The 27,759-nt window shown below is 42.6% G+C and overlaps 1 protein-coding gene across 2 annotated transcripts in view; it reads right to left on the bottom strand.

The window, feature by feature from the left end:
* The window catches only part of rapgef1b (Rap guanine nucleotide exchange factor (GEF) 1b), a 41,584-nt gene that overhangs the window by 4,681 nt on the left and 9,144 nt on the right, over positions 1-27,759 (bottom strand). Inside the window, exons 2-18 of one of the 2 annotated variants that reach the window (XM_023423958.1) lie at positions 15,465-15,610; positions 14,669-14,847; positions 12,697-12,853; positions 12,501-12,589; positions 12,253-12,411; positions 11,420-11,470; positions 10,745-10,859; positions 10,406-10,592; positions 9,607-10,131; positions 8,784-8,986; positions 6,628-6,789; positions 4,671-4,817; positions 4,071-4,163; positions 3,081-3,166; positions 1,794-1,899; positions 1,024-1,099; positions 539-623 (exon numbers count right to left, since the gene is read on the bottom strand). In XM_023423958.1, the coding sequence (XP_023279726.1) occupies positions 539-623; positions 1,024-1,099; positions 1,794-1,899; positions 3,081-3,166; positions 4,071-4,163; positions 4,671-4,817; positions 6,628-6,789; positions 8,784-8,986; positions 9,607-10,131; positions 10,406-10,592; positions 10,745-10,859; positions 11,420-11,470; positions 12,253-12,411; positions 12,501-12,589; positions 12,697-12,853; positions 14,669-14,847; positions 15,465-15,610 (2,566 nt within the window). The remainder of the gene's footprint in view (positions 1-538; positions 624-1,023; positions 1,100-1,793; positions 1,900-3,080; positions 3,167-4,070; positions 4,164-4,670; positions 4,818-6,627; positions 6,790-8,783; positions 8,987-9,606; positions 10,132-10,405; positions 10,593-10,744; positions 10,860-11,419; positions 11,471-12,252; positions 12,412-12,500; positions 12,590-12,696; positions 12,854-14,668; positions 14,848-15,464; positions 15,611-27,759) is intronic. The other variant, XM_087178699.1, reaches the window with a different exon arrangement.

Below are 27,759 nucleotides of genomic sequence, written 5' to 3'. Positions count from 1 at the left end.
CTGATTAATTACTCAACAACTCTTTGACTGTTGGGTTTAAAATGGTGAAATTGGCCGTCATAATTTCCTAAATCCCATGGTGATGTCTTCAAATTATAAAAAGTCCAAAACCCATATATTTTCAGTTTACCAGCAAGTGAGACAAGAGAAAACGACAAAGGATTAATTAATTATCAAAGTTGCTGCTGATTAATTTTCTGCTTATCAAATAATCCATTAATCAACTAATAATTTCAGCTCAATGCAACAATGACAAAGCCAGTCATTTGCGTCAAAGCTTGAAAAACCTTGGGGGGGGGGGGGCGGACTTCATGGCACTCTTGTTCTCCTTTCAGTTTCAGAAGTATTTTCGTCTCAAGTATCCATCAGCAGAGCAGTATGGTGTACTATGCTTTCAAATGAGCAGATGTGAATAAGAGCAAATAAGATAAACAAGTCGTTCCTTGGTAAATAAATCACTGGGCAAGAAAAACAGGCGTCTACCAACAAAACAACGATTACGCTCAGAGTGACACATTGAGTGATTTGAAAAGGATATCTGTAGTGTAGCTTCTTAATGAGGTCCTCTGGGGTTATAAAAGTCCTATATGTAGTCAGAAAGGCTTCACAGTACAAAACGAGATCTGTCAAGCAAAAACAGAGAAAAAAACCCCAGCATATTTCAGTTTGATGTGCAGCCAGAGAGTTCCCAATTAACCACCTAAAGATGAAAACACATCATCAAATGTGAAGACTACATAACCGGGACTGACACATTGCAAATAACTGAACCAGAGAGAGACTGAGACTATTTAACATGCTACTCAGATGTGGAGATTGGAAAAGTAGTACCACGTCAGTCAAAATAAAGAATCACACTTAACAAATAAAAGTAAGTCTGTCTTTGAATATAAAACAGCTGCTGTCGAGCTAGCAAAATCAAGCTGTACCAGTGACCCTGAAGCACAGTAACATACTCTACTCTGCATAACAAATATGTGGGGTAAGTATGAGTCTTAATGTGTTCTGTAATCTCTACTGTACCTTTGCGGTCTGTTTCTGTAGCGTGGACTAATAGAATATCTCCTGATCCAGCACGAACATCAGGGCCATCGTCATTCTGGGAAAAATTAAGGAGAGTGAGCAAGGTGTGGAGAAAATGAACGACAGACAGATAGGAGAGAAGGGAGTGAGATTGAAAGCAGAGGAGGAAAAGAGTGGTTAGAGTAGATGTGGAGTGATGCAGTCTAGCCTAAAATGTAGCTTGCACCTTTCCTCTTTCTGCCTGTTTTTTTTTTTTTTTTTGTCCTGCACCAGCTCCTCTGATGACGAAGAAAAAGTCAGACTTGTGTAAGATAAAAGCAGCACCACTGCAATATGTATCCTGTAACACCTTTAAATGTCATCACAGGCCATGAATCTTTCCTCCTTGCAATCCTGATCTCTCACTATCTCCTTTTATAAATCATTGCTGTCACATTGCCCCTAACCTTGCAGAGTGGCGAGCAGCATTTACACACATCTGTCTATCAGACTGCACCACACAGGACAAAGGAGGAGGAGGCGTTGGAAAAGGAGGAGGGCGGTTTGGCAGTTTCAGCTCTGCAGTTTCAGAAGCTCAACTCCAGAGGGCAGCAACAGCCATCAGTGGTGCAGCTCAGGATCTGATTTCACATCTGAGTGACTTGCGGTGACCTTTAGTCTGTGCTAGACTAACAGGATAAAATGTGCTTTGTATGCTGGAGCTGCACAGTTCTGTCACAGCACATTTTTCTAAAAACAGCACACAGCATCAACAGTGACGTTTGTCTTACCTCTTGTTTTAGTGTTATCCTATTCATAATCTCCTTGTGGTCTATGAGGGAGAGTTCGTCAACATCTTCCTCATCACTCCCAGCAGACTCTGTTGACTTCTGCCTCCTACAACACACACACATCAGAACATAAAATATCACAAGTCTTTTTTTTCTTTTTTTGTGGCACACCTGGTGCACTTGCAGCACACTTGGAAACAGTGTGGGATCACAAACAATACATCATCATACATTATATGTGGGTATGTTAGATGTTGTGACAGTCATGGCCAATCATATTCGTCTACTTTCAGTTGGGAAAACTTATGGTAGTCTGGGATGTTGAGAGTTTCAAATATGAATACAGCAGCTTAAATATACTGGAGCAAACGATGGGGTAAACTATGTCTCCCGAATTCACTTTTGAACTCACTTCGGAGATGTTGGAGATCTTACGATCATCATGTTTTCGGTGCATACTAATGCACCATTTTATTCGTCATACAATGATCCATTTCCACATCTGCTCGACAACTTGTGTTTTACATAGAACAATGATTCTGACAATCTGATGAAGAAATAGTCGACCTAATCATCTTCTTGCGACATGAACATGATCCACAGGAGAAGTGTGTTTTTTTCGAAATAAACACTCTTTTGTTTTTGGAAACACCACTATAAAATGTAAGTCACATCACATCATGTTGGTGATCGCAGCAACATGTCCGTATTGTAATTAAAATGCAGAGCTCCGGATGTTACTTTGGCCAAACTTGTTAAAAAGATGGAGCATGCTGCTGTTGCCCTGAGGAGACAGGAACAGACCTGACGGTCCTCAGGGAGTTATTACAGAAGGATTAACTTATCTAAGTTTTTTCATGAGACTGTGTGAACTGTTTTCAATGTGCCAGGCTGAGGTTATTTTGCAACAGTCTGGTGCTGGTTGCACAAAATATAACCAATACATGCCGTGCATTATTATGGCTTAATAGCATGCATCTCCAGTCCTGCTGGACTACTAAAAAAAACTCTTGATTTTTCGAGTGCTGTTGAGGTACGCTCTTCTCCCACAACACACTGCACAAAGGGAGCGGAGGAGCTATTCACAGCTGGAAAAAATGAAATTAATTATGAATGGTTGTGAAATAGCTCCAGGAACACCTCAGAAAACACTAGAAAAACAGAGTTTATTTGGCACTTACGTTCTAAAGTTGCCGTTTAATTGATGTCTGATGGTATACTTTCTTGAATCATTTCCAGTATGTACAGCGTATATCACTTACAGGATGTAAACATTATGACTCTTACCTGTCCTTGTCCAAAGCCTCTTTGCTATTGGTGGATGGCATCTGAGGGGTGGGGTCTTGAAGTACATCGTCAGCTGCAATTGTCTCCTAATCAATGAATGGAAAAACAATAATCAACATCTGCACAGCAGAACATGGAACATCAACGGTGAATGGTTCCATGCAGTGACAGGAGCCTGGTTATTGATGAGATAGTAGAGACCACCAGGATCTCATGCAACATGTTTGGTGGAGAGGAGGATGGATACTACACATGTCTCAGGATGTTATCCCTATTAGTGTTAACTTACATGAGGTGTAAAGGGTTGATGGGTAAAATGCAGCTTTTCCTCAGTATGAGCCAGGAAAAACCCAACAGATGAAACTCACTCGGACTGAAACTGCACCAATTGTGAAACTACAAATACAATCACACATCTGTACGTCTCTATCACTCTCGCTTACATTTCCACACACCACAACCCAAACACACCTAAAACACACCCCGAATGCACACGCTGACCCAGAGGAATACAAATACAACCACGCACGCACACAGTCACACATGCACAGGAGCACATAAGCTGTTATGGGGAATGTTATTGGAAAATTGAAAACCAGTGAACCATTGAGAATCCCTTTTGGAGCAGCGACATGTCAGGTGTTAGATCGGAACAAGGTTAATGCTCATTATAGTTGAAGCGCAGCCAGAGAGACAGCAATCACCAGCCAGGCAGTCAGAACAACATACAGATGGACATCTTTTCCACAGACACCACCCACAGCACATGAGTCCCTAGCAGGCAAACCCGTGAACCTGAAGTCATGCTCAGTCAGGTTTGGTTCCATTTCAGCACCGTCAGTTCAAGAGATGAATCAATAAGAGCTGTTCAGTGCAACAGACGACCGGTGAGAGTGATATCTGCCAGTTAAACAAGCCTTGATTCACGTCCTGAAGTGACGGGACGTGCAAATGGAATTGACCTTTCACCTGTGGCGGTCAGCTACTTACTCTGAGGGAGAGAGGCAGCTCCCCATTGGCCTGGCTGGATGAGTACAAGTTGACGTACTCCCCCTCCCCGCCCTCGTCATTCGCGCTCTCGCTCTACGGGAAAAGAGGAGGGACACAAACCGAGGCGTAAGGCAGCGGAGAGGGGCACAGAGTTGTTTTCTAAGGGTGGGACAGACGTCAAGTGTGAATTTGTGGCTAAGGAAGAGAGATAGTGGCTAGCCGAGGTCTGGTATTGTACAGTGAGCAGTGCGTTTTCCAGCGCGGAGTCATCATGACCACCAGGTGGCACTGGAGTGCATCATTTATAAAAGGTAACAATATTTACTGGCAAAAAGAACATGCAGTGCAACATGCTCTACTGGGATTCTTTTAAGACCAATAATCAGACAGCAGACAGTTTGTGGGCAGTGATAACAACAACAAGAAGCCACTAAGTAAATGAGTCATTTTATTATCATCTGAGCAACAATACTGAATACCAAACAGCTGGAATGTAACACCAGTGTGCCAAAGGAAGGGGTATCACATTATCTGTCTTAGAGAGCTGGTTCATATAAGTATCCTGCTTGTGCTTCCACCATCTATCCTTTGTAAGCTCACCGCTGAGGTGTGGAGAGAGTCAGTGAGAGAAGACTCAGAAGGAAGACAGACAGCCACAGAGCCCATTGAGCCAGCCAGGGAACCGTTGGGCCCGCCCCCGCTGCCATCCAGAATGGTGGCATTGGTCAAGGCAACCTGGTCCAAGCTCTGTGATTGGTGGAAAGAACGAAAGCAGGAAAGAAAAAAATAAAAAAAAATAAAAAGACAGGACTAAGGGATTAGAGAGGTAAAGACAGAGCAGACAGAAAAAGAATCTGAACAATAGGAGGCAGAGGGGGGAAAAAAGTGTTCACCTCGTTCTCCAACACCTCTATTAAGCCTGGACTATGGGAGGGATGTGCCTGAACATGAAATGCACTGCACACTCACATACACCTAAGAATGCAAAACTGGAACCAGTGGCAAAAGAAACATCTCCAGTGAGATAACATGGAAGATGAGAAGACAGAGATGTTTAACAGAGAAACACTTAGATTAGCTAACATCAACTCTGCGTATGTAAATGTCTTTAGATGAGAGATGTCTTCACAGCGTGCCTGTGTGTTTGTGTGGGTGTGTGTGGCCAGCTGAGGAGATGCCTGCCAGCAGGGAGGTAGCGGTAACCTGTTTTAACACGTTGTGCATACCAGCCCTGTTGCAGCATTCCAGCATAAAGCGGTGCATACACAGATCACTGATAAACACTGCACACGCACAAACACTTGCACTGACTCACATAGACACATCCAAAGGCATGCACGTGTTCACGCACAGACACGCAGGATCAGCCGGCAATTAAGGCCACTCACTCTTGTTTCTCAACACAAGTCTTAAAAATACTGATCAAATTAGGAAATCTGCAACTAATGAATATTTTCTTCAGTTTCCACTAAACATATGCAAAGCAGCTTTCCTGGCATGGCTTACCTCCCCCATGACATCCGCCAAAAAACATCATGCCCCAAGGAGTTGAGGAATGCAAACATTCCACAGAAACAGACAAATGGGAGGTGTGGAAGTGTGTGTTTTGGGGGGAAGGAGGTTGCAGCATGGCGGTGAAGAGGAGACTAGGCAGATACGAGAAAGTATAAGGAGTGTGTGGACAGCAGATCAAGAAGATGAGGAGGAGAGAAGAGAGGAAGGAAGAAGAGCAGAAACAGGAGGAATGTGTTTTCCATCAGGTCCATCTGGTGCCGCATTCCTCTGGAGATTCCCTGAGGGAGATCCACACCGTGTCTTCGCATGACTCGCACACCATGGGGTCAGCATGGGTTGACCCCTCTCCCCTCCCAGAAATACTGACCAAACCACTGTAACATATAGCCAGGTCTGCTTTGGGGTCAGGGTCAGGCCCTAACTAACTGCAATATAGCACTGATTGACCACAAGCTAATTCATTAACAAGAACCCGTTGATGTTTGAGACGTTTCAGTTAGAACAACAAAGGGCTATCTGTAAGCCCCGAACTAAGGCGTGACAGTCTCTTGTGATACTTGACTGACTGTGTCTGTGAGGCAAACTGAAAAGCTAGAAAGGGTCAAATAATTACCTGTCATGTGGAGGAATGCCTCAGTGCAACACACAAACACACAAACTTGGCAAGCCAGAGGCTACACAGAACCACAACAAATAACTGCACACACTCGTGAACACACAAAGCACACATTAATCACGCCACAGCTTTTAAAAAAAAAACAACTAAAAACTAAAAACCCCACAACAAAGCAACAAATGCACACATGGATGGATGGGTGGATGAACAAAATTAAGGACCACACAGCAACCAAACCACTGACCCTCGAGGGATGGCCCAGTCAGAAACCCCAAAGGGCAGCAGGGGTAGATGAACAGACTGAATCACATATGGAGAACACACAGGTCAAGCCACCCCTGGACCAGTCCAGGACCACACAGCACCCACGCTAGAGTGGAGGATGGGAGGGATGGGGTTTTTAGGGGGCGGTGGGGGGGAACTCACCGTGGGTGTGGTCAAGGATGCTTGGCCAATCAGGTAGGAGTTAGAGACGGACATGCTGAGGCCCAGCCCAGAGCCCGCCTCCTCCATGGCCGCTACAGACGGCTGGAGGTGGCAGGAGAGAGAAGAGGAGGAGGAGGAAGAGGGGGAGGAAGAGTGGGAGGCCTGAGAGAGAAAGAGAAAGAAAGAAAGGAAGAAAGAAAGAAAGAAATGGAGGTTAAAGAAAGGCAAAGAGGGAAACAGGGTGTTAAGGGAGAAAAAATAAGAAAAAAGGGGACAGTTGATTATACTAGTAAGCAAGACTGAATTAGAGCAGATTTAATCAAAGTCCAGCAGCAGAGTAGTGAGGTCAAAGTGGTGAAAGCTGAGGAGGATTCTGGGAGTTCAGCTGAAAAGCATCAGCTCATTGGCTGTAGATATAAATACAGCAGAGGAGTGAATGACTAACGCTGTTGAGGTGTTACAGAATATGAGTCTAGCGTTGTGTTTAAGTTAGAGCTATTCCTAGAAAGCCCTAATTACAACAGGGTTATGTGACGTGTACCGGTCACACACATTCACGTCTACTGTGACAGTCCAATAAACCTTCTTTAAAGTCCCGAGCTTTAAGGGCTTTACAGAAACCAGGCCATCTACAACAACATGCTCTAAACAGAGCCAATATGCTATACTGGTGTTTTCACAGTAGCTGAAATTACTTCTTTTTTTTTTTTTTTTCCAAAAGCTGTGTAAAGTCGCCAAAGCGTGTAAGCCTGGAACATGGGTTTATGGAGGAGGCAAACAGGCTTATTCCACTGGGCCACGAGCTCATCAAGTCCAAAACATGAGGCCAGATTAGGCATTGCAGCAGGAGCAGAGATGAGCGTAGTTCGACTGTAAGCTCAGACAAAAGAATGATAAAAATAAGAGCTGGGCACAGGGCTCCAAATACACAATGGTGGCAGAAACAGGACAATGGACAAAGAAAACGAAGAAAAACTCTCTGAGGTGGCCTGTGTAGACTGCCACTCAGCCGCAAAGTCTGTTTTCTTTCCTGAGCTATGATACTGTACATCTACAGTAGCTGCACCATGTGTTTTACTGTCCATAAATGTACTGTTTCTTCATCACAACAGAAGGTTTAGGCCAACCACAGATCAATTTGTTACCCAACATATACAGATGCCAGATGTTAGCAAGGAAAAACAGGCACATCTGGTTCTTTGTGGGAACACTATGCCTCATATATGACAATATTACTTTTGTATGAGTTCTCATTTCACCAACAGAGGTGGTGTTTCCCACATTTAACCAAAATTGTTCAAACTTAGAATAGTGTTCATTTAGGAACCCATTTCTCATTGTAAGAAGCTGATTAAGAAAATTAGTTTTTTTGGGCCTTTAAAGGTTTAATTTCAAACTCACATGGCTCATCACAGTGTCCCCTCTCCTGCTATGACTTATCCTATCGTCTCCCTTCATCTCTCTCCACAGTGACTCACTGTCAGACAGTTGTCTCAATTAACCCAGACGCCGACCCAGATTAAGATAAGTGAACTGAATCTGATGTGGGCCTGATAAAAGCTGGTCTTATCTCCCACTAACGACCAAACACCTCTGTGTATGCACAGATGTCTGCTTTGGCTACAAAAATGGCAAGGATGGAGATAGAGAGTAAGGAGGAGGGGCTGAATAGGTGACAGAGATAACAAGATAGGAAGATGCTCGAAAGAAAATTGATGAGGATTACCAAGGGAAGGTACTCTAGCCATAGAATACAATCTGCATTCTTTCCCATTGGTTCATTCCCAGCCTGAAGACGTTTGGACCAGCACCGGGCTCGACCGCGGAGGGATGTCTATATCGTGTCCTCATGACATTCCTTGTTATGTTATTCTGGGTGTAATCTCATTAATTGATATAGTGATCAATTAAGGCTCCGCAGCCTAAAATTTTTTGAATTTAATCAAGATGAACTGAACAAATTCAGCAATTTAAATGACAGCTTTGCTCACACAATCCAAATTAGTGAACCTTCGCTATTCTACTGTCTTGTGAAAGACACTCATTTACTTAAACCCCTTGTTTCTGATAAATGGTACAATATCAGCTTAACTAGTTTTTTTGTCCTTCAGAAAGATTACTGTCATTACCAGCACACACATGGAGGGCTTACTTACCAGTTGCCTTTGTTTTGGGGGCAATGCTGGGGGCTGCAGCGGCTCATGGACTGAGTCGGTGCTGCTGAAGGAGTCGTTGAAGCCATAGACCTCCTGAAAGCGCTTGTTACGCTGCTCATAGATGCTCTCGCTCTGTGGCATCTGGTAGAACATGGAGGGCTGCGGCTCAGAGTAGTCTTCCACAAACTGCATGTACTGGAGGACTGGGGGAGGCAGATGGGGCAGATTACATAATATTTATTGTTTATACAGCTCAGAATTATGACTCTGGACTCAACCAAGTCAAGAATAGACTGTTATATATATAAGTGAACACTTTTCTTTGATCTGTAAAATCTATGGACAGTCGCTTTATACTGAGGTCAAGACAGTTGTAAACTTGAAATTACCCATGCACATATTCACTCTGTGAAGTGTTTCAGCTTGCAATAAGGGCTAACTGTATGGAATGACATAATACAGTAGCTTGAGAGGAAGTGATGTAGCAGGTGTGTCAGGAAATGACCAAATGTTGCCCTCCGTGCCCCTGGAGCCAGACCCATTGTAGCACATCCTGGTATTCACTTCCTGCTTCTATTCACAGTGTAATACTTCCTTGACATAAGCTATGCTTCAATGAACTGATGATGAAGTGCGGCCAATGTCCTGCTGTCCCTTACTCAATCAACCTCATCCCTTCCTTTATTCCTTCCTTCATTAGACTCTTTGTCCTTTCCTTTGCTTCTGTGCCCTCTATTCAGACATCTCATTTAAAGGCCTTTTTTCTTCCCTGCCTTCTCATTACGTCTCCATTCCCCTCTACCCCTCCTTTCCTCTCACTTACTGTGTCTGCTTTTCTTTTCTGGGAGGGGCGGTGGGCTGGCAGGGACATCTGCATTCTCGCTGGCAATGTACTGGGCAACGAACACTCCCCCATTTGTCTGGGGCATGGGTGAGATGGGTGTGAAAAGGGGGAATGGAGGTGTAGGGTGTAGCTCCTCTTCTGACAAGTTGTCATACTGGGAAGGATATCGTTCATATAGCACTCTGGACCCTCCGTCAGGGAAGGGCGACGTCTGGGTGCTGCGCCGCTTCTTCTGTGGCAGGGCAGGTGGTGCGCTGATGCGAGAGGACTGTAAGGGATTGGCTTGATTGGGCTGCGGGGTCCAGTACTCTGGTGGTTGCTGCGGTGGAGGAGCACTAAAGCGGGGATGTGAGGGGTGCTGTCCAGGGACTGGGGAAGAGGACTCGCTATGAGATTCAGGTAAGGGGCTCAAGCACCCTCCCACCGGTATTGGGGGCAGGTTTTCCCCAGCTGACAAGTCCTGGTGGAGGAAGTCATAATCCGGGTCGTAATTCTCTGTGTTGTCTGGAAAGGTGAGGAAGAGGTAAAAATTACATGTCTGTCATCATACTCTCACAATGAACACATAGCTGTAACTTTTAACTTCACAATATATAAAATGCACATGAGCAACGGTTTGTCAAGGGCTGGGTCCCAATAGCTGATTCCATTTTGGATCTGGTTCCCAATCTGTTTAACTCTTAAGCTGACAAATCTCTTATCAAACCTTTCATCTCCGCTCCCTCACATAACGTCTGTAATATACGTTTACAGTTTAATGCAAACTGTGTATTCTTACCAAGCGTCTCACAGCTGGTGTTACGAGAACACTGGCCGCTGTCCTGCTCCATGGAGGACAGCTGTTCATCAGACTTGCTGAGTTTACCCATGCTGCTGCAGGGAGACAGGCGCGGAGAGTCGCCCCCGTATGACTGGCTCCCCCCAGAGAAACGCCTCTGCAGGAACTCCTGCTCGTAGTCCTGCTGCTGCGCAGACAGACACATTTTTTAATTATGTATTGCAAAATGTATTTACTTCCCGTATGTTGTGTTGATATGTTCTTAGACTGAAAATGAAGGTCAGCTATAATGGATCAAAAAGTCTAAAATCTTATCATGAGATGGAGCTACACCCTCACCTGTCTGTGGACACTGCAGGGCAGGCTGGAGCCACGGCTCATAGGTGCAACCACTGCCACCCGAGTAGGCGAAGGGGCAGACTGGCGCTTCTTAGGAGGAAGAGCTGGTGGAGGACTATTGACAGATAAACAGACCCAGCAGAATTAAATAACAGGAATGTTGGATGTCATTGTCCCTGCAGCAAAGTCAAAACAGATACATCAGGCAAGCACGCAAAACACACTTTCTCAGACATGTATGCACACACAAATCCATGTATGAATACATGAACACACTCATTGTTATCCCTCCTGGAGTATAGTGAGATGAAAGTGAGGGTGTTTCATGTTAGCCACTCTCAGCTATGACATGAAGCTTTCCTGCTTGTCAAACCTAAATTTTCTGACAGAGTTAATACCAGGTCAAAATGCGGCAAAGAGCTTGACATAAGGCGCCATGATATGGAGGCCAGTGAAAAGACACTGCACAAGTCAGTCACACACTCTCATGCACTGGACGGTCTTCTGATTGGATGATGAGTTCTTCAAGGAATACCGAGGAAGACACAAACGTTGGGAGAATGCAACCATGCAAGTCAAAAACACTTTCATCCAATCCAGAAGCTTTATGAGAGGGGGGGGGGGTCTAGGGTGGGATGTTATAATGGAGACAGATGATCCTATAGGCTAACATACTTCTCCTTCTGAGAGGGTCTCCTTTGGCCAGCGTCAGCACTCAACTGTGCTCTGTTCCCAGAATCCAAAGGGAAACCAAAGATAAAAGAAATTGAGAGAAACAGCAGAAAGAGTAAGAAAGGAAGAGATAGACCAACAAACAAACAAAAGTATGCCTAAAGTGGGAAATAGTCAAAGATTTAAGGGAGTCTGGTATTTTTTGCATTGATGGATTGGCAGCTGGGTCACATGGGAAAAGACATCAGAATACACACTAAAATGTTTCTGATTTTCAAACTCAAAAAGGTCTAAATCAGTGAAAATGAAAGAAATACGGGGAATTCGCCCTTCCCATACTCGTATCCTAAAAGCTCTCCTTATTCCTCATTTGATGTGTGCGAAACATTTTCAAAAAATATTTTTAAAATAAATTCTGCGTAAACTGAAACAGCTGTTATGAAGAAATGCAGAACGGGCTCTTCTGCTTTTGTGACAATGGTGCAAAAGGTCACACAATTTCTGTGGGCACACAACCGCTTAACCACATCTCTGCATTTAATTGAATCGAAACAAAACAGAAAAAAAGGAAACCTTGAACAGAAGAAAAGAAATTTCACACTCAGTCTTCCAAAGATCTGATGAAAACTTTCAGACCCAATGATGTCAACAAACCACATGAAGAACCAGCCTCACTTTGTACCAGAAAACATCCTCCAGAATTAATATTTTAGTCTATTATTAAATTTCAATTTGACATAACCGAAACCTGAATTTCAGAGTTGGATCCATTAACCGCTCCATATAGAGAGGTTGCAGTATTTCACAGCTGCAGTTTGAGAGTGTGTCGTCCTCACCTGAGCTCTGCCATCTTTGCTTCGGGAAGGGGGGGTTTGGGAGGGGCTACGTCCTCATCGGGTATCTCAGTGGCAGCCTCTGCAGGAGCGGCTGCTGGAGCAGTCTTAATCGAGACCTCTGGCTCCCGATCTATCGAGGGCATCTCCGATGACACGCTGCTACAAACATTAAAGCTGTGTGAATGAGTGAAAGAACTACTATGAGTAGTGTCTGAATGTTTGTATTCCAGGGAGCTTTTTCTACTCACCTCTCTGCTGTTGTAGCAGGTGGTGCCGGTTTGTTAGGGGTAGTGGGTGACGGCTGTTCCTGTTTCTCTATTGTCAGCTTCACCAATTCCTGTTCATCGAAAGACACAGCCAGCTTCAGCCTTCTCTATAAAATACGCCACGGGAGGATGTAGCTGACACGACATCACAATATTCCTCCATCAGTGAATAGCTTACCTTTACTCCATCCAGCACTGCTTTGATGACACTTGTAACGGATGCCACATTTTCCTTGTCCTCCAAGTCGATGCCATCCAGCATCACCTGGTCTGCCCAACGGATGAGGTTGGCCAGACTCTGGTACACACGGTTATGGCAGGAAGACAGTGCCGAGCTGTTGAAAGGGTGTGAGAATAGGGTTGGGCGAGGGTAAAGAGTAGAACAAAGCAACGGAGAACAGGCAAGACGAATTTCAGAGAGGAGAAGGAAGAAAAGTGGCAAATGGATCAGATAAAAAAAAAAGAGAGATAATGTACAGGAGGTGAGTGAAGGTACAGAAACCAGAGGTGGAGAAAGAGGAATGATTCAAGACAACACAACAGGGGCAGGTGTGAAAAGAGCAATGGGACAAGCATATGTTAGACAGAAGGTGAGAGAAATCACATAGAAACAAGAACACATGACACACATCCATCTATCTACCATCTATTAAACTACATATTTGGGGCCATTTGTTGGGGAACTGCAGGTATGCCGGTTTGGAGGAGTTTGGAGGCTGGAATAAGCTAGCTAGCGCTAAAAGAGGAATGTATAACCACACAGGGAGGCAGGGTGTTGTTCCTGCCTGTAGTGAATGGTGTGTTCAGACCCAGCACTAAGGTGTGGCACAGGCCTGTACCAACATGCTGCAGCTGAATCACAGCGCTGGAATATCCATCCACTGTCTCTACACAGCTTAGTCCTATAGTGAGTGGGAGACGACTGTAGCTGCGGGGGTTAGCAGGAGGATTTAAGGGATGGTGGCGCAGTTGGAAGGGTGGAAAGGTTTGACCCAGAAAGACTACACGAGCTAAGGGCTGTAGGTTACACCGCAGATAAGTGGGAATGGTGGAATTATAACAAAGTCTACAGCTTTGAGTGCCCAGTCTGTTTGTAGATTTTGATAAATAAGCACTTTAATCGACTTAACACTGTGTGCCAGAGAGTGGGTAGGAGTTACACCCACTGTTGACCTAGTTATTTGATCAATATTGATTTAAATAACTGCAAACAATCTAACTCTGTAGTACACTTTGCATGTTAACAGATGGCAAACCAAACTGAAAGAAATATTAACACACATGAGTAAAATTCTTATTTCAACAGTAACTTATTTACCAAAAAAAACAAACATCTGGGCTGCTCTTTAGGAGAGGTTGTGAAATAACTAGCTTGTGGCAGTGGTGTTTAACTTGCTGCATGTAGTCTAAGGCTAAAGCAAAACACTACACTTCTACAGTGATCTAGTGGGGTTTGTCTCCATTAGACTGGGGTCAAGTCCCCAGAGATGGGTGCCTCTCAACGTTGCAGCAACAATCCATCAGTCGCTTCTAAACACAGAGCTGTGAGATACAAAATCTGTCACCTCTGGCCTCCGTACCTTCATCTGCACTGATGGATGGGGAAAGGCACAAAGACAGAGACAGAGAAGTTCTAACATGTCTTGACAGTCAGAGCAAAACTGCAGCTAATGTTGCTTTCACAGAGGGCGTTTACTTCACCCAGAGAGGAGGTGAAGAGAAACTCATTCTATCAGTTAATATATCTGAGAGGTGAAATTAATTTCTTTTACTTAGAGGTAACATTCCTCATAAGATCACATCAACAATGATTAACATGTGAATGGCATTTTGAAGACTCCAGGCAACAATTCCAGGAAACCCTGCGGTGAGGGATGCCGCCTGTCGCAATGTGTGATCAATCTTCACAAGGTAGTCAACATCATGCTAGTTCTAACACGTCTTGCGTGCCTACCAGCTATGTTTTAAGTTACATAGAGAGGCCAGAATGATAAGAATGAATCGACAAATGGTCCATTGTGAATCATTATATCTATCTAGCAGGAAGACGACAGCACAACAAAGATGCATAAATGTTTATATTTGGTGCTTTAAATCAAAGGGACAGGTAGGAATGAAACCTTTCAAATTTAAATAGTGTTAGTGCTCACCTGTGTTGTACCCGGGCCTCCACCTGAACCAGGGGCAGGATGGCTTCGAGCACCTTGCTGGCCGAGCCTGGAAGCATCTCCAGCACCTTCTTCTCCACCACCATTTTGTCCACGATTGTCTTGAAGTAGCGCAGGGCACTGACCACCTCCTTCTCATGTTCCTCCAGCCGACTCACCTTCTAGAAAAAGCAATAACACAAAATAGTACCTTAGAATTGTAGTTCAAAACTACATCTGATTATCATGATGATGACGGAACTTTTACAAGCTCTTTAACAGCATAAACTGAGGACACAGTGAAATAGTTGCACTGAACAAACTATTTAGTTTTTGGAGTATCGCAGCAGTCTGAGCTCTCTGCCATAGTTCTATTACTCCCATGGTTTGTTCACAGTTTAAAGTAACATCTATCAAGTGATGTGGCTTGGAGCCATCTTGGTTCTACAGCAACAGGCTCTTTCAGCCTCTCTAGTCTTTCACAGCATGACTGCTGGGGAATATACTCATTACACCAAAAGCCTTAAGAGGGAGCGGAGGAGTTCATTCAGGAAGCGGCCCAATTCCATTCATGTCTTTATAGGTTTAGACACCTGCTGTAGCACAGCCAGCCACCACAGCGACTGGGAAGCTGTGGGAACCAGCAGGGATACTCGCACACACACTGACACAATGGAATATGAGAGCACAAAACATTAGACAGGAAAACAATCGCCTAAGAAATAGGCAAACAAACACAGGGGACAGGGGGGAAAGAGATGAATTTCCCACAATACACACATATTTTCTGCACACACACCTTGTTAGCAGGTTTCTCGGTGCTCTTGGCTGCTGGCTCGGGCTGTAGTTGCTTGCCCTTCTTGGATGGTGTCCTCTTGATCTTGGGAGAATGGAACTTGTCCATCAGTTTCATGGTGAAAGAGGACAGATGGGACCGTTGCGAGTCTGTAAACAAAGGGAAAACAGAGAAAGTTGAGTGGTCAGTCAAGGAGGAAAGATTCTCAGGGGGGAATAGAAATTAGATTTAAAAAAAAAAAACAGATGGCACATGTGTTGATATCACACATTGCAACTCAGCTAAAATTATGCTCAAGTGAAGAGCTCAACACTAGAGAGATACACGAACAGGGCTTGAATTTAAGGAAAGGGGAACACCAGAGATTTTATCAAGTATTTGTAACATCCGCATTTCATCTGCTCTTTTTGTTTCCAACATAAATCTGCTGCGCAGGATCCTCCAGCAGTCCAGGATGTGCACAGATGTGTGTGCACACATTTGAGTGCACACAAAGAGAGACAAGGACATAGCAGAAGACTATGGTTATAATAAAATACTCTACTTAGTGCTGAAATGAAAATTGCTTTATGGTACATAATTGAGAGGGGCTTCATAATAGCAGTGTAATTTAGCAGAATTCCACTTGTTCACTGTAGAGAGTACTGATTGTATCAAGGGAGAGAAGAGTTCCCTACTCCATTAATCCCTGGAGAATGGACAGCTCACTCACTGTCCCCCTTCACCTCTCTCCCCCCTTCGCTTTATCTCCACACCAAACTGAATCAAGGGATAAATACTAATAACAGCGGTGGGAGGCGGCAGGAAGCGTGGGTTTTATCAGGGACAAAATTACACCTCTATCTGCAGTAATCTCCCTTCAGCTCGATGACAGCGGGATCTGGCATTCCACGGCCATCAGCGTAAAAACACTGAATGCTGAATAGCAATCAACAGCAGGAAAACACCACAAACTAGACTTCCAGCCGGGCAGGGCTTTCATCTGCACCATCGATCCACATGCCGCGCACATATCCACCCTACTGTTCTTTCTCTCCACCCCTAATCCTCATCATCCCTTACTCCGAGCAAAAGCCAAAGTTCGCTGAGGCAGCCAAGGACGGCTGTGTGTCTCATTAAAAATGTTGATGTGAACGCTTCCAGTAGAGTTTCCTACCAATACAAATAATGAGACATGCATGACCCTTTAGAATCGTGTTCTTAATACTGCATTTTCAAATATAATCTTATCTCAGTGTTGTGAAAGATAAATCAACAACTGCTGATCTGTATTTTACTCACGTTGCATGGCTGATTTAATAAAACACTGAGTTACTGGAAATATATCTCATGACTGTTTGTGTCACTTTTAACCTGCATTTGACCTAGTTCCCAACATCTAAACATGTCAAATCACTCACATGTACATGACAGGCAAATTTCTTTTTCTACATAAATAAATTAACTTTGCTAAAATACACCATAGCTCTACTGCTGGAAGACATGCAAGACATAAACAGAATTTCATTACTAGACAAAATTATCAGTCTCTTCATGAGGGTGTTACAGATTGCATGTGTGTTCTGCCTCTTCAATTCCCACCATCAGTGGAGTAAAGAGACAAAACGTCAGCTAGTTAGCCGGGCAGTATTTAGGAGAAAATAGGAAAGAGGAAGACAAAGAGCTTGAGTTTATCTGAGTCAGACGAGGGACCAGACACAGTGAAGACCCTGCAGAGGGGGCAACCTGCTCATCTAAACAGCTGTCTGTATCAATACTCTGTAGCATAGCCACAGGGGATGCAGTGCTTGCTTCAGTGCACCTAAATAGAGTCTGAACAGCATAGCTAGGGGCTGACAGTGTGTGAGGATTTTTTTGTACCCTGAGGCTATACATACCTGTGTTAGCCAGTTTTGTCGCAAGCCAGGCTGCTATCCTGGCAAGTTTTTACATTAGGGCAATGTGTGGAGTGAATCATATGCTTTTGATTGCACAGCAGCCAACATATGAATTTAGTCTAACATAATCCTTGACCCTGTTGCCCCCTTATTCCCGGCATGAGTGCAGAGAATGTGGACTAACGTCGCAATGTGCAGGTCCATATCACTTCATCCCCGCTTGAACAGGCCCATAAGGACTATGAACGAGTTTACAGCTGCAACTCAGCGTCCCAGCCCAGAGTTGAGAAGCAGTGACATCAGCACAGTGAGTCACCGGCATGATCGATACAGCTGGTCCCTCAGACACCATCACAGCCCCCCTGGGTCAGCTGTTTATCATGCACACTGGGCTGGATCCCTGACTCCTCTGCTCCCTATTCGTTTTTCTACCACTTCCCTCCTTCTCTCTCTCTCTCACTTCACTTCTGAGAACAGAACCCCCCCCCCCTCCTCCTGAGTTCGCTGGAAGTCTGGCTCAGCATGGAAATGACATCATTAACAGAAAGAAATGATGAGGGTGAAAAAGAGAAAGTCAGTGAGGGAAAGAGGGAAAGAGAGACAGAGAAAGGGAGAGAGAGAGAGAATACAGTGAATACAGTGAAGTGCTCTGTTATAGTCATGTAGGCCACTCAGCGTCCACCCTCCACCCTTCCACCAGAGACGGGCCAACCATCCCTCCTGCTCTCCCCAGATGCCTGCCTGCTGCTGTTATGAAGTGGTGATGTCATCGGTTGTAATGTCTCTCACACTGAATCTGACTAGTCATGGACAGAGTAAAAGACTGAAAGAAACCTCACAGTGAAAACATTTTCTTTAGTTTATTTTTTTTTCAGCTGCCCAGGCCACAACACGCCTTTATACTGGTGTGCCTGCTCCTCTATGTACTCTAAAACCCCTGCACAACATTTTCATGCCCAAGTTTAACTCCCAGAATGGACCACATCATTAATAAGTCCTTGTGGAGTCCTGCTAGTGGCTCCCAAATTCATTCCCTGCTACTTTTAAGATACAGTAAAATACAGCAGCAAAGCCAGCCTGATAAACAGTAAAGTGTGGTTACACTTCCATAAAGGGTTAGGTTTGTCTCCTCTGTTATAAACTGCTACAGTCCCACAGAGAACTGAACACACACAGTTCCCCTGAGCCTCACTGTGACTCTGTAACCTCGCAGCCACTTGTAGAGTACAGTGTGATGAGTTTACATTTCAGCAATTAAAAAGTCCCTGTGAATATCATATAATGTTTTATTATTATGGTAAACAGTTTGTGTTTGTTATTCTTTCTGATTTGGTCTGGGTAGCAAAAGTAAATCAAGTGGCCTGTTTTTTTTTTTTTTTATGATGTTATGGAGAACAAAAGAAAATCAGGAAATCACTAAAATCTGATTGTTAAGAATAAATAGTGAAGGATTCAGGATGTAAACATCGTTTGGAGGCATTTAAATTGCTTAAACACTTTGAAATGCTCTGAAAGGCCCTGGGGATATTTAAAACAAACATTCAAGTCTGAACGACTCCTGAACAAAGCCTGGGAGAGTTCTCACACAAGTCTGCGGTATAGTAAAGTCCCCAGGAGCCTTCCAGTTGCTGAATTGTCTCAAAGCTTCACTACACAATAAGCAAACACAAATACACACAATACACACACACACGGTCTGGATTTATGGGTGCCTCTGGCAAGAACATGCCGTTAAGTGTACGCAATACACCTTAAATAGTTTTTTTGGGGTATATTTCACAAGGTTCACATATTTTCTCATTTGCCATATTAACTGTGAACAAGGCTCCACATTTAATTTTGTTGCTTAAATGTTATACATAGATACGAGTCCTCCGCATCTAGTATCCTCCCTGGAAACCTGACGGGTCCATGGTTTCAACACAGACCCATCTGAGCAGACCCACCGGCCCAAGTACAATCCTTCCAGGCTGTGTGTGTTTTAACATGTCTAAAGAAAATCTTCTTAACTTGTGTTAATGTCAGGGATTTCCCTGCTTAACTATCATTTAGGTGGGCGGTCACATTTGTTTCTACCACTGTCAAAATCCTTATTTCAAAAATCAAGCACAAAATGCACGGCAAAGCAAAAGTGCAAACATGATTATGTTCACATAATGGAATAATGAATAAATGAAGCTGAAGGTGTCAGACAGAGATGCTCATTGAAACACTGCTCTCTAATAAACTAAACCTCATTAGTGTAAACCGTTTGTGTTTTTTCTATTCATTGGACCGGGTCTGTGAGCAGGAAGAGGTTGATTTCTCTGTTGATATAAATTGTGTTCAATTGTTTATCACCAGGACAGACTTCACAAGTCCAGTTACTATCAACACCTTCTATTTATGTGCAACTGGTTGGTCCAACTTTTTAGATATGAAATGAAACATACATACAACATACAGCAGAATACTTAAGTCCCAGGATCCCAGTTGCTGGTAATGATCCCTACAACACAACTGATGACTGGTGACATATGAGCTTGTCCAGATCTGACTGAAGAACTGACAGCCTGGCAGATTGATCTGGCTCTTGTTCAGTACAGGTGTGATCTATATAGGACAGCTGGTCATGCTTGCAACCCTCACCTCCCCTCCTCTTCAGAATAGGATAAAGATGGGGTATAGGGATACAGGAGAGGATTTGCTTAAAGTTACACACACAGCTGTCACCTCCTGCTGAACTCAGTGAAAGTGTGCGCAAACCCCACGTATATGGACCTGTTGAGCCTGCTAAAAGACTGCAACAGGGGTCACAAAGGTTACTGGACCAGCTGTTGAGGAGGGAAGAAGGCAAGGAGGGGAAAAAAGACTCATCTGACAGAGCAAGTACAGGAGATAGTTAAAATGATGTCTGCAAGAATCTGCTCAATAAATCAGGGCAGAACAGCAAACATTAGTTGAATTGATGTCTGTTCCCGCTCTCCACTAACTGCCAGGAAAACTAAAACTGTGACAATGTGAACACACATAGTGCACAATAGATTTAATTTCATAACTGCATTCTAGGTAACATATTTCAGCATGAATGTTTTTATTTTATTACAGTTAAGCACTCTCTGCCCTAAATGGGGGATAAGCATAAACGAGAATTAAGAATCTATAGCTACTCTAATGAAGATAATATTTAGATATAATAATAATATAATAACCCAAAATTGAATTTTTATATCCATTCTTGATACAAACTTCTGCTATTAATGAATGCAAATGCATTTCACCTCACTTTGAAGCACTGGCTAGAATTGGTTTAACACTATTTACCATACTTTTAAAAACAACAGATACATTCATTCTTGGCACAATTAAGTAGAACTTATGAAAATGGCAGAAACTCCGCTCCCGGATACATGTAAATAGACAGCGCATTGTTTACAAGTGCCTCTGCCTGCTATGAGGTCTTATATGTCCATAAAAACGACAACATAGTGAGTGAATTACTGTCAGCTACACTGTAAAACAAAAACCGCAGAGAAGCAGCGCCAAGTATCATATCTCCACAGGCAAGACCTGCTGTGGTGCAAAAGAGAGGAATGCAAGCCTGAGGCATGTGAGATGAACAGCGGAGAGAAAAAATGGAGAGGAAAGAGAAAAATTCAACAGGAAATAGTTAAGTGCTTAGTGAATTATTTATTCTCTCCATTGTAGTGGTTGGCTTCCTGCTGGCTATGTTCAATTTTCAATAGGAATCCTCTTTATGCCCTCAGTTATCAACAAGCAGCACTATAGGATACAACAGGCTGTATGTGTGTGTGTATGTGTGTGTGTATGTGTGTGTGTGTGTGTGTGTGTGTGTGTGTGTGTGTGTGTGTGTGTGTTTTTGTGTGTTTTGCAGGCCAAGCTACAGAACAAGGATGGCGGCAAGGGGAGGAAGTCCTGGTATAGAACGTGAGTCCGGGTTAATGGTTGATTTGAAAAGTAATGGAGGAAAAAATCCAGCGGTGGGTTTTACAGTTTTCCAGCTGTGCTCTTTAAGTATGCCGTTCAACAACGAGCCACAGGGACACTGTCAGCATCCAGTCCACTTACACAGTGAGTAAATGAGACACAGTGGATGCTAAGTGCTCAACCCACTTACAATCTATTGTATTTCACTTACCAAATGAGTAAATGAGACACAGAAGATGGTTTCAATGTGGACAATCAAATTATCAATGCGAGCTAACACATCCAAATACTGGATTTCTTCAGCCACTCACTTCCGAATGACTTCTCAATGCCTAAAATAAATACAACGGATGAATGATTTTTACTTGGCATGAGTGCAATTATATCAGGGATTACAATCAACTATTACATACTTAACGAAAGAATGATGAGCCACTTTAATAAAGTGGTCCTACACTTACTCTGAGCTCATTTATAAAATGCAAGTACTTTTCAAGATTGGAGACTCAAAACCCAAATTTTGATGCATGTTTTATTTCATTATTTATATTATTAAAATCAGATATTTAAACCATTTGAGTAATTTAAATTCTTTTCTGAAAGAGAATGCAAATCTTCAATATTTTAAGCTATTAACAGCTTACACAAACATGGCCTTTACTGTGTCAATGACTAGCCAACCAGCCCCACCAACCATGGGTCAATGATCAGGAGCAAATATCAATGCGATGATGGAGGTGTTCTGCGTGCTGGGTTGCATGGGAACAGACAGCTTGGTCAACCATGGCTAACAGAGCGTAGCTACACAACACATCACACACATCAGTAATGCAGATCCAGAGCAGCAAACCAGATCCATAACTGCCTGGAGAGGTTGTATTTGTTCATCTGTTTTGAGTCTTTGTGTGACATGAATATGAGAAAGTAGATGAGAGTCAGAAAGATGTATAAAAGAAAAAAAGAAAAAAAAAGTCTATTTTCCTGAGAGTGTCAGTGCCATCTGCTCTCAAATCTAACCACAGACATGTCACAGTAGACTAATGATTGAGAATAAGTCTTTTAGGGGAAACTCCTACTGCGTGAAACAGACATCATTACCTCTATGAGTCATGAGATCGCACTCTGAGATAAAAAATAACAAAAGTACCCTCACCCACTTTCTCTTGGTTTTGCCACTTTTGAGGGCTTAATTTAGCATAGAAAGCTCAGCGAATGGGAAAGTAACCTTCAAAATGCAAATGTGATCCGATTTGGAATTTAACAAACCATTGAATTAAAATACTCGCTCTCAACACTGTGTGACACATCTAAAAAGGGAACTATAACTAGATTTATCAGTGGGAATGAAAATATGTTGCATTAAGCCATAATGAGCGACACACAGCATGTAGAGGCACATAAAAATAAATCCACCCTAATCTCTCGGCGACACACCTTGCATTCTTGAGTTTGTTTATTTGTATGATTTTGTCTTCTTATTACACAGGATAAATGGCTGAAGTCAGACAACATGACAACACATCCAAATATTTCTATTGCATCCACAGCGGAGTTTAATAGGACAAATCCATCATTCATTTACATCAAAACAAACATTTTACTCATGCAGCTATCTATGAAACCAACTACACTGCCCTGCATTTCTGCTGTGATGAATGCTTGATCCATTTAGTTTCTATACTAGATGGCAATTGCAATGTATACAATAGGTGGGTCACCAAGATCTGAGGTCATATGTTTTTTTCATGGCACTTTGAGAAACATACATTGACCTGACAATGTATAATCTGTAATATGAATCTTCTGTCATTTACTGCAATAAAACAGTAGCCTGAAGCAGTGTTATACAACAGTATTTTGCACGCACAAAGTCACAAGGTTAGACTGCTGTAGCACCATGACAGAAAAATAGAGTCTGAGACAGTGAAGAGAAACAAACATCATGTTTTATAGTCATAACACAGCCTTGAATACACTACTAAACTTGACCTCAAAGATACTGAGGTTAAAACAGACTATGCACAGTTCCGTAATTACACATCTTGCAGATGAGATGTGGTGGATGATGTGCAGATATTTAGGGTAGTGGGTCGGTGGGAAACTCTGAAAGTGAAGTTGTCTGATATTTTTTACCTTTTTTTGTTTAAATATTGTCTATATTATATAGCACATGCCTTACACTCTCTCATCAGAGAGCACCTATGCCTACATTTAATTAATTAACCACAAGCTACGCTGTGTTGATATATACATGTTATTTGTACGGTAAGGGGGTGTGTTTCAGTGCTGTAAAATAGTGGACAGGTTAACTACTGATGCGTGATTACAGAAATAAACAAACACTGGCAGGGGCTTTCTTCAACAACACACAACAACCACAACATACCACTGAAGCTGACCTTATCCACTGTGGTTACTATCTAAAGCTCACAAAGAGAAGCTTTATCATTTTAGCAAAGAGTATTATTACCTCAGTTTTAATTAGAAGTGGGTCATTTCACAACTTCCTTATGAGAAATTTCTTGTTGAAATTTGAGATTTCTCTGGAATAAAAGCCACCAGATCCGATCAGATAGATAGATAGATAGATAGATAGATAGATGGATGGATGGATGGATGGATGGATGGATGGATGGATGGGAAGGTAGGTAGGTACTTCATTGTCAAATCATATAAGGACACAATCAAACTTAGTTTAGCAGCACTCCACTCCTTATAGTAGAATAAAAAAGGAGATAAATAATAAAAGTCATCAAATTTTCATAATAAATAGACATTACATAAAATTAAATTGTCTTATAAAGACTTTAAACATCGTCCATTAGATCAGTACATGCCCTCCAATTTCCTCCACGGGGATCAATAGAGTGTTATCTTATCTCTTATCTTATTTTCAGTCCACTATTGTATGAGGCAGGGCTCTATATTTTGTCAAATATATGCCAGTGGCCTGGAAGGTGGTGTTTTGGAAGAGGGTGGGACCATTAGGCCTGTGTATTGTGTGGTGGCATAAACATTTACGAGTCTGTAGCCTCAATACCTCCTCTGTTAGTTAACACCATCTTTTCTCCCATCTGTATTTCTTTTTTGCCACTCTTGTGTGTTCTACCAATGCTGTGGCACTGGTGGCACTGGTGTCACTGCTGGTAGGTAGCCCACATGTGGCTGAACACCACATTGTTTGTCCACATTTGCACATCACTGCAGGTTTCAGAAAAAAAACAAAAAATGTTGGGACTCCTGGTGGTTCAAATGTCATATTGACTCCCACCCCCAAGCTACTTTTATTATTTTTGCTCATTCATTCATTCTTCGCTCCACTGCTTTACATGGCCACTCTTTCATATCCTCCCTTTTATATTAGTATGTCTGTGTGTAATTGCAACTAAATTAACAGCAATTTATTAGTGATCCTGCATGTGGCAGCTCTACTATTAAAATGAGCACAAACAGTACTGCTTATACCACACTGCACTGGCTGTGGGCTGTGACTGACCTTTAAGTTATTATGAATATTCAAATAATCCTCATTCTCTGCCAGTAGTTGTAATTGTAGTTGGATGGCTTCAATATGGGTCGAGGTCTCATACTGGACACTGGGCGAGCTAATGGAACTAGTTAATGGGAGCACTTGGCACAGCAGTTCAGTTAGGTTGTATTGAAAGCTATAGATGGAGCCCTGAGGTCTAGGTCACTCAATTGTCAAATGCACAACAGACACACACATACACACAATGCACAAGCGTGCACACAAGCATCTACATCCCCAGACAGAAACAAATGAGCACACAAATGAGTCCCTCTAAACTATTCAACCACAAACAAATGGTTGCAGAGGGGATGCCTGGTTTTCAACAGCATTGACAACAAGCAGAACATATTCTATAGCACATGAACAGGAAGCTTTGCCCCATTAAAATAAAAAACAAGAAAGCTGCGCGTGTTGTTTGGCATAGTGACAAATGGGTACCAGAAAAAGTGAAGGAGGTAAAGTTCAGAGGTGTACTGGTATCACAATAGTTATCGGCAATAAATCTATACCTTGTCATTGGGATCATAATAAAATGTAGACCGTATGAAAACTGGAGCAGATAAGTGCATTATATAGCCCAATATGGAGTTCTCTTTCAAACATGTTTTTGTTGTTTCACCATAGCATTCCTCGTAGCGAGACACCTCTGTCATATTATCAAAGTATATGGGTTACAGGATTAATATCCTCAAGTTTTTAAAGTTGTTTTTTTTTCATTGTCAATTTTCTGTTATTGATGCAAAAAGATTAAATAACTGTGATAAGAGCTGAAACAATTAGTTAATTAATCAATCGACAGAAAAATAATCCACGATAACAGATGAACAGTTAGTATTTTTTTGAATAAATTAGCAAAACATTCGCTAGTTGCAGCTTCTCAGTAGTGATGATTTGTTGCTTTTCTTTATGTTATGCGTTAAACTGCATATCCTTAGGCTCTGGATTGAAATTGGACAAAACATGTATGATTCAATCATTCAATAATCAATAATGAAAATAATCATTAATTGTAGCTGTAGTTGTGATATTGATTTTTGGCTGTACTAGAAATCTAAAGTGCTGATAGCTTCCACTGATGCGACATGAGGTATGAGTGAGGCTACTGACAGTGACACACATTTAAAATGTTTGACTGGGGGGCAGAGCGAGCACATGTGAAGTATGGCTGAAAGTGGGAAATCACACAACACACACATGTACACACCATCCTGGGTACCCCTCCTGTTCCTTCCCCCCTGACGCCGAGGCCACTGGCACGATTTCCTGTCCCTTGTCTCCCTCATTGAGAGCCGCTCCCTCTTTTCTGGACAAACTTCAGAGTCCACAGCAGCATGGACTCAGTACATCTGCTTCTATACACTTTTTATAACAACTTTCCTCACCTAAACAGGCCAGGCCTAGCACAGCGCACATATACAATACACACACCCAGGAGAAACTCACATAGGACAAAAGCTCACTACTCCACACAGCCACTCAACACAAACACCCTCAAAGCAGTCTGATCCTTCAAGTGACCTTCTGGCTACAGCGGTTTACTGCATTTTTTAGCATTCCATTTAAAGCTTGCTTTCTAAACCCAACGTTTCAGCACAGTGCGAGCAGACCGACAGCAGGGAACAGGTTCACCTTGGGTGAAACCAATAGACTAAAGAACCACAAAGTGCTATAAATACCCAGCTTGTCAGTATCTCTAACATCAAGCAGCACCAGAACAGAGACACTGCGACAGCTAAAAACCCTGTGATCTACTGAGATGAATTCAGAGTTCTCAGTGAACGGCAGCTGTTTGGCAAGAGAGCACGAGGCAAACAGGGACTATAAAGCACTTCAGATAGGAGACTGATCCTACACGCAGACAAACAGCCACAAGAGAACCAATCACTTCACTGCCTGAGTACAAGACAGAGACAGATACAGAGAGACAGAGAAGCATAAGCAACAGCGTTCTTGTGAGTAAATGGCCTCAAGCAGCGGGGAGTGGTACCACTCTCCCCGTGTTAGAGTGCTGTACAAAGCTGATCTTGTCTGTACAGCTGGCTACTTGTCATCCTCTTGACACTTTGTGCAAACACACAGCATTGGACAAGACTGACAGACAGATGCCACATAATACATCACATCTTGCAGTTCAAATGCACTGTGGCAAACCAAACTCTGTGTTTGAATTGTTTCACAGCTTCTTAAAAATAGGCTCGGATGACAGATGTGTCTGTCACAAAGAACAAGGCTCGCCCTCGCACAGTCACTTATAATTAGGCAAAGGTTGTTAAACTATGTCGGCAATAGATAACCAACCACACACTAAAATAACTTTCTTTCTTTCTTTTAAGTATCAGGCACACAAACAAAACAACAAACGTACTGAACATGTATGTATCAATATTCTCATATGCTTTCTATTTACCCATTTTGGGATTTAGAATTCATATGGTAATTTTCTTTCATTAAAACACTGATATATCACTTTTGAGCTGAGTATATTGCTGTGTCATATATATGTTTTTAAAAGACCATATAAAATTGCTTCGACATTGTAGTTTTCTTTTTTGGTTGGTCAATTCTCAACATGAAACAGCATGTCAGGGCAGGATATAAAGTTGGGAGGAGGAGGGACAAAGACAAGGATCACTTGGGATCAGATAATAAGTCTTTGTCTTTATTTTTACAACTGTATTTATCAGTGGCAGCAGTTTTATCAACGATTATCTGGACAGGCTGCACATATGACATTATGCAGCAGTCTTACTGTTAAAAAAAAAAAAGAATGCAAAAGTTGTGTCAACTACCTATCATCTTCCAGCAGTTTATTGATCGACTGGTGTTTTGTCCTCTAGCTTCCCTCTGAATGCAAACACACTGCAGCAGACGTACTGAACAACAACCCTGAAATGTTATTTTTTGCTCTGCACAAAGTCTACACTAAAAAAAAAGTCTACTACACAAAGCGATCCAGAAATAG

The sequence above is a fragment of the Seriola lalandi genome, unplaced genomic scaffold (genome assembly GCF_002814215.2).
Source record: "Seriola lalandi dorsalis isolate HSWRI2012SDOR001 ecotype SW California unplaced genomic scaffold, Sedor1 jcf7180002054695, whole genome shotgun sequence".
Lineage (NCBI taxonomy): Eukaryota > Metazoa > Chordata > Actinopteri > Carangiformes > Carangidae > Seriola > Seriola lalandi.
The sequence above is the reverse complement of the archived record's forward strand: the minus strand, read 5'-3'. Positions and strand labels throughout refer to the sequence as shown.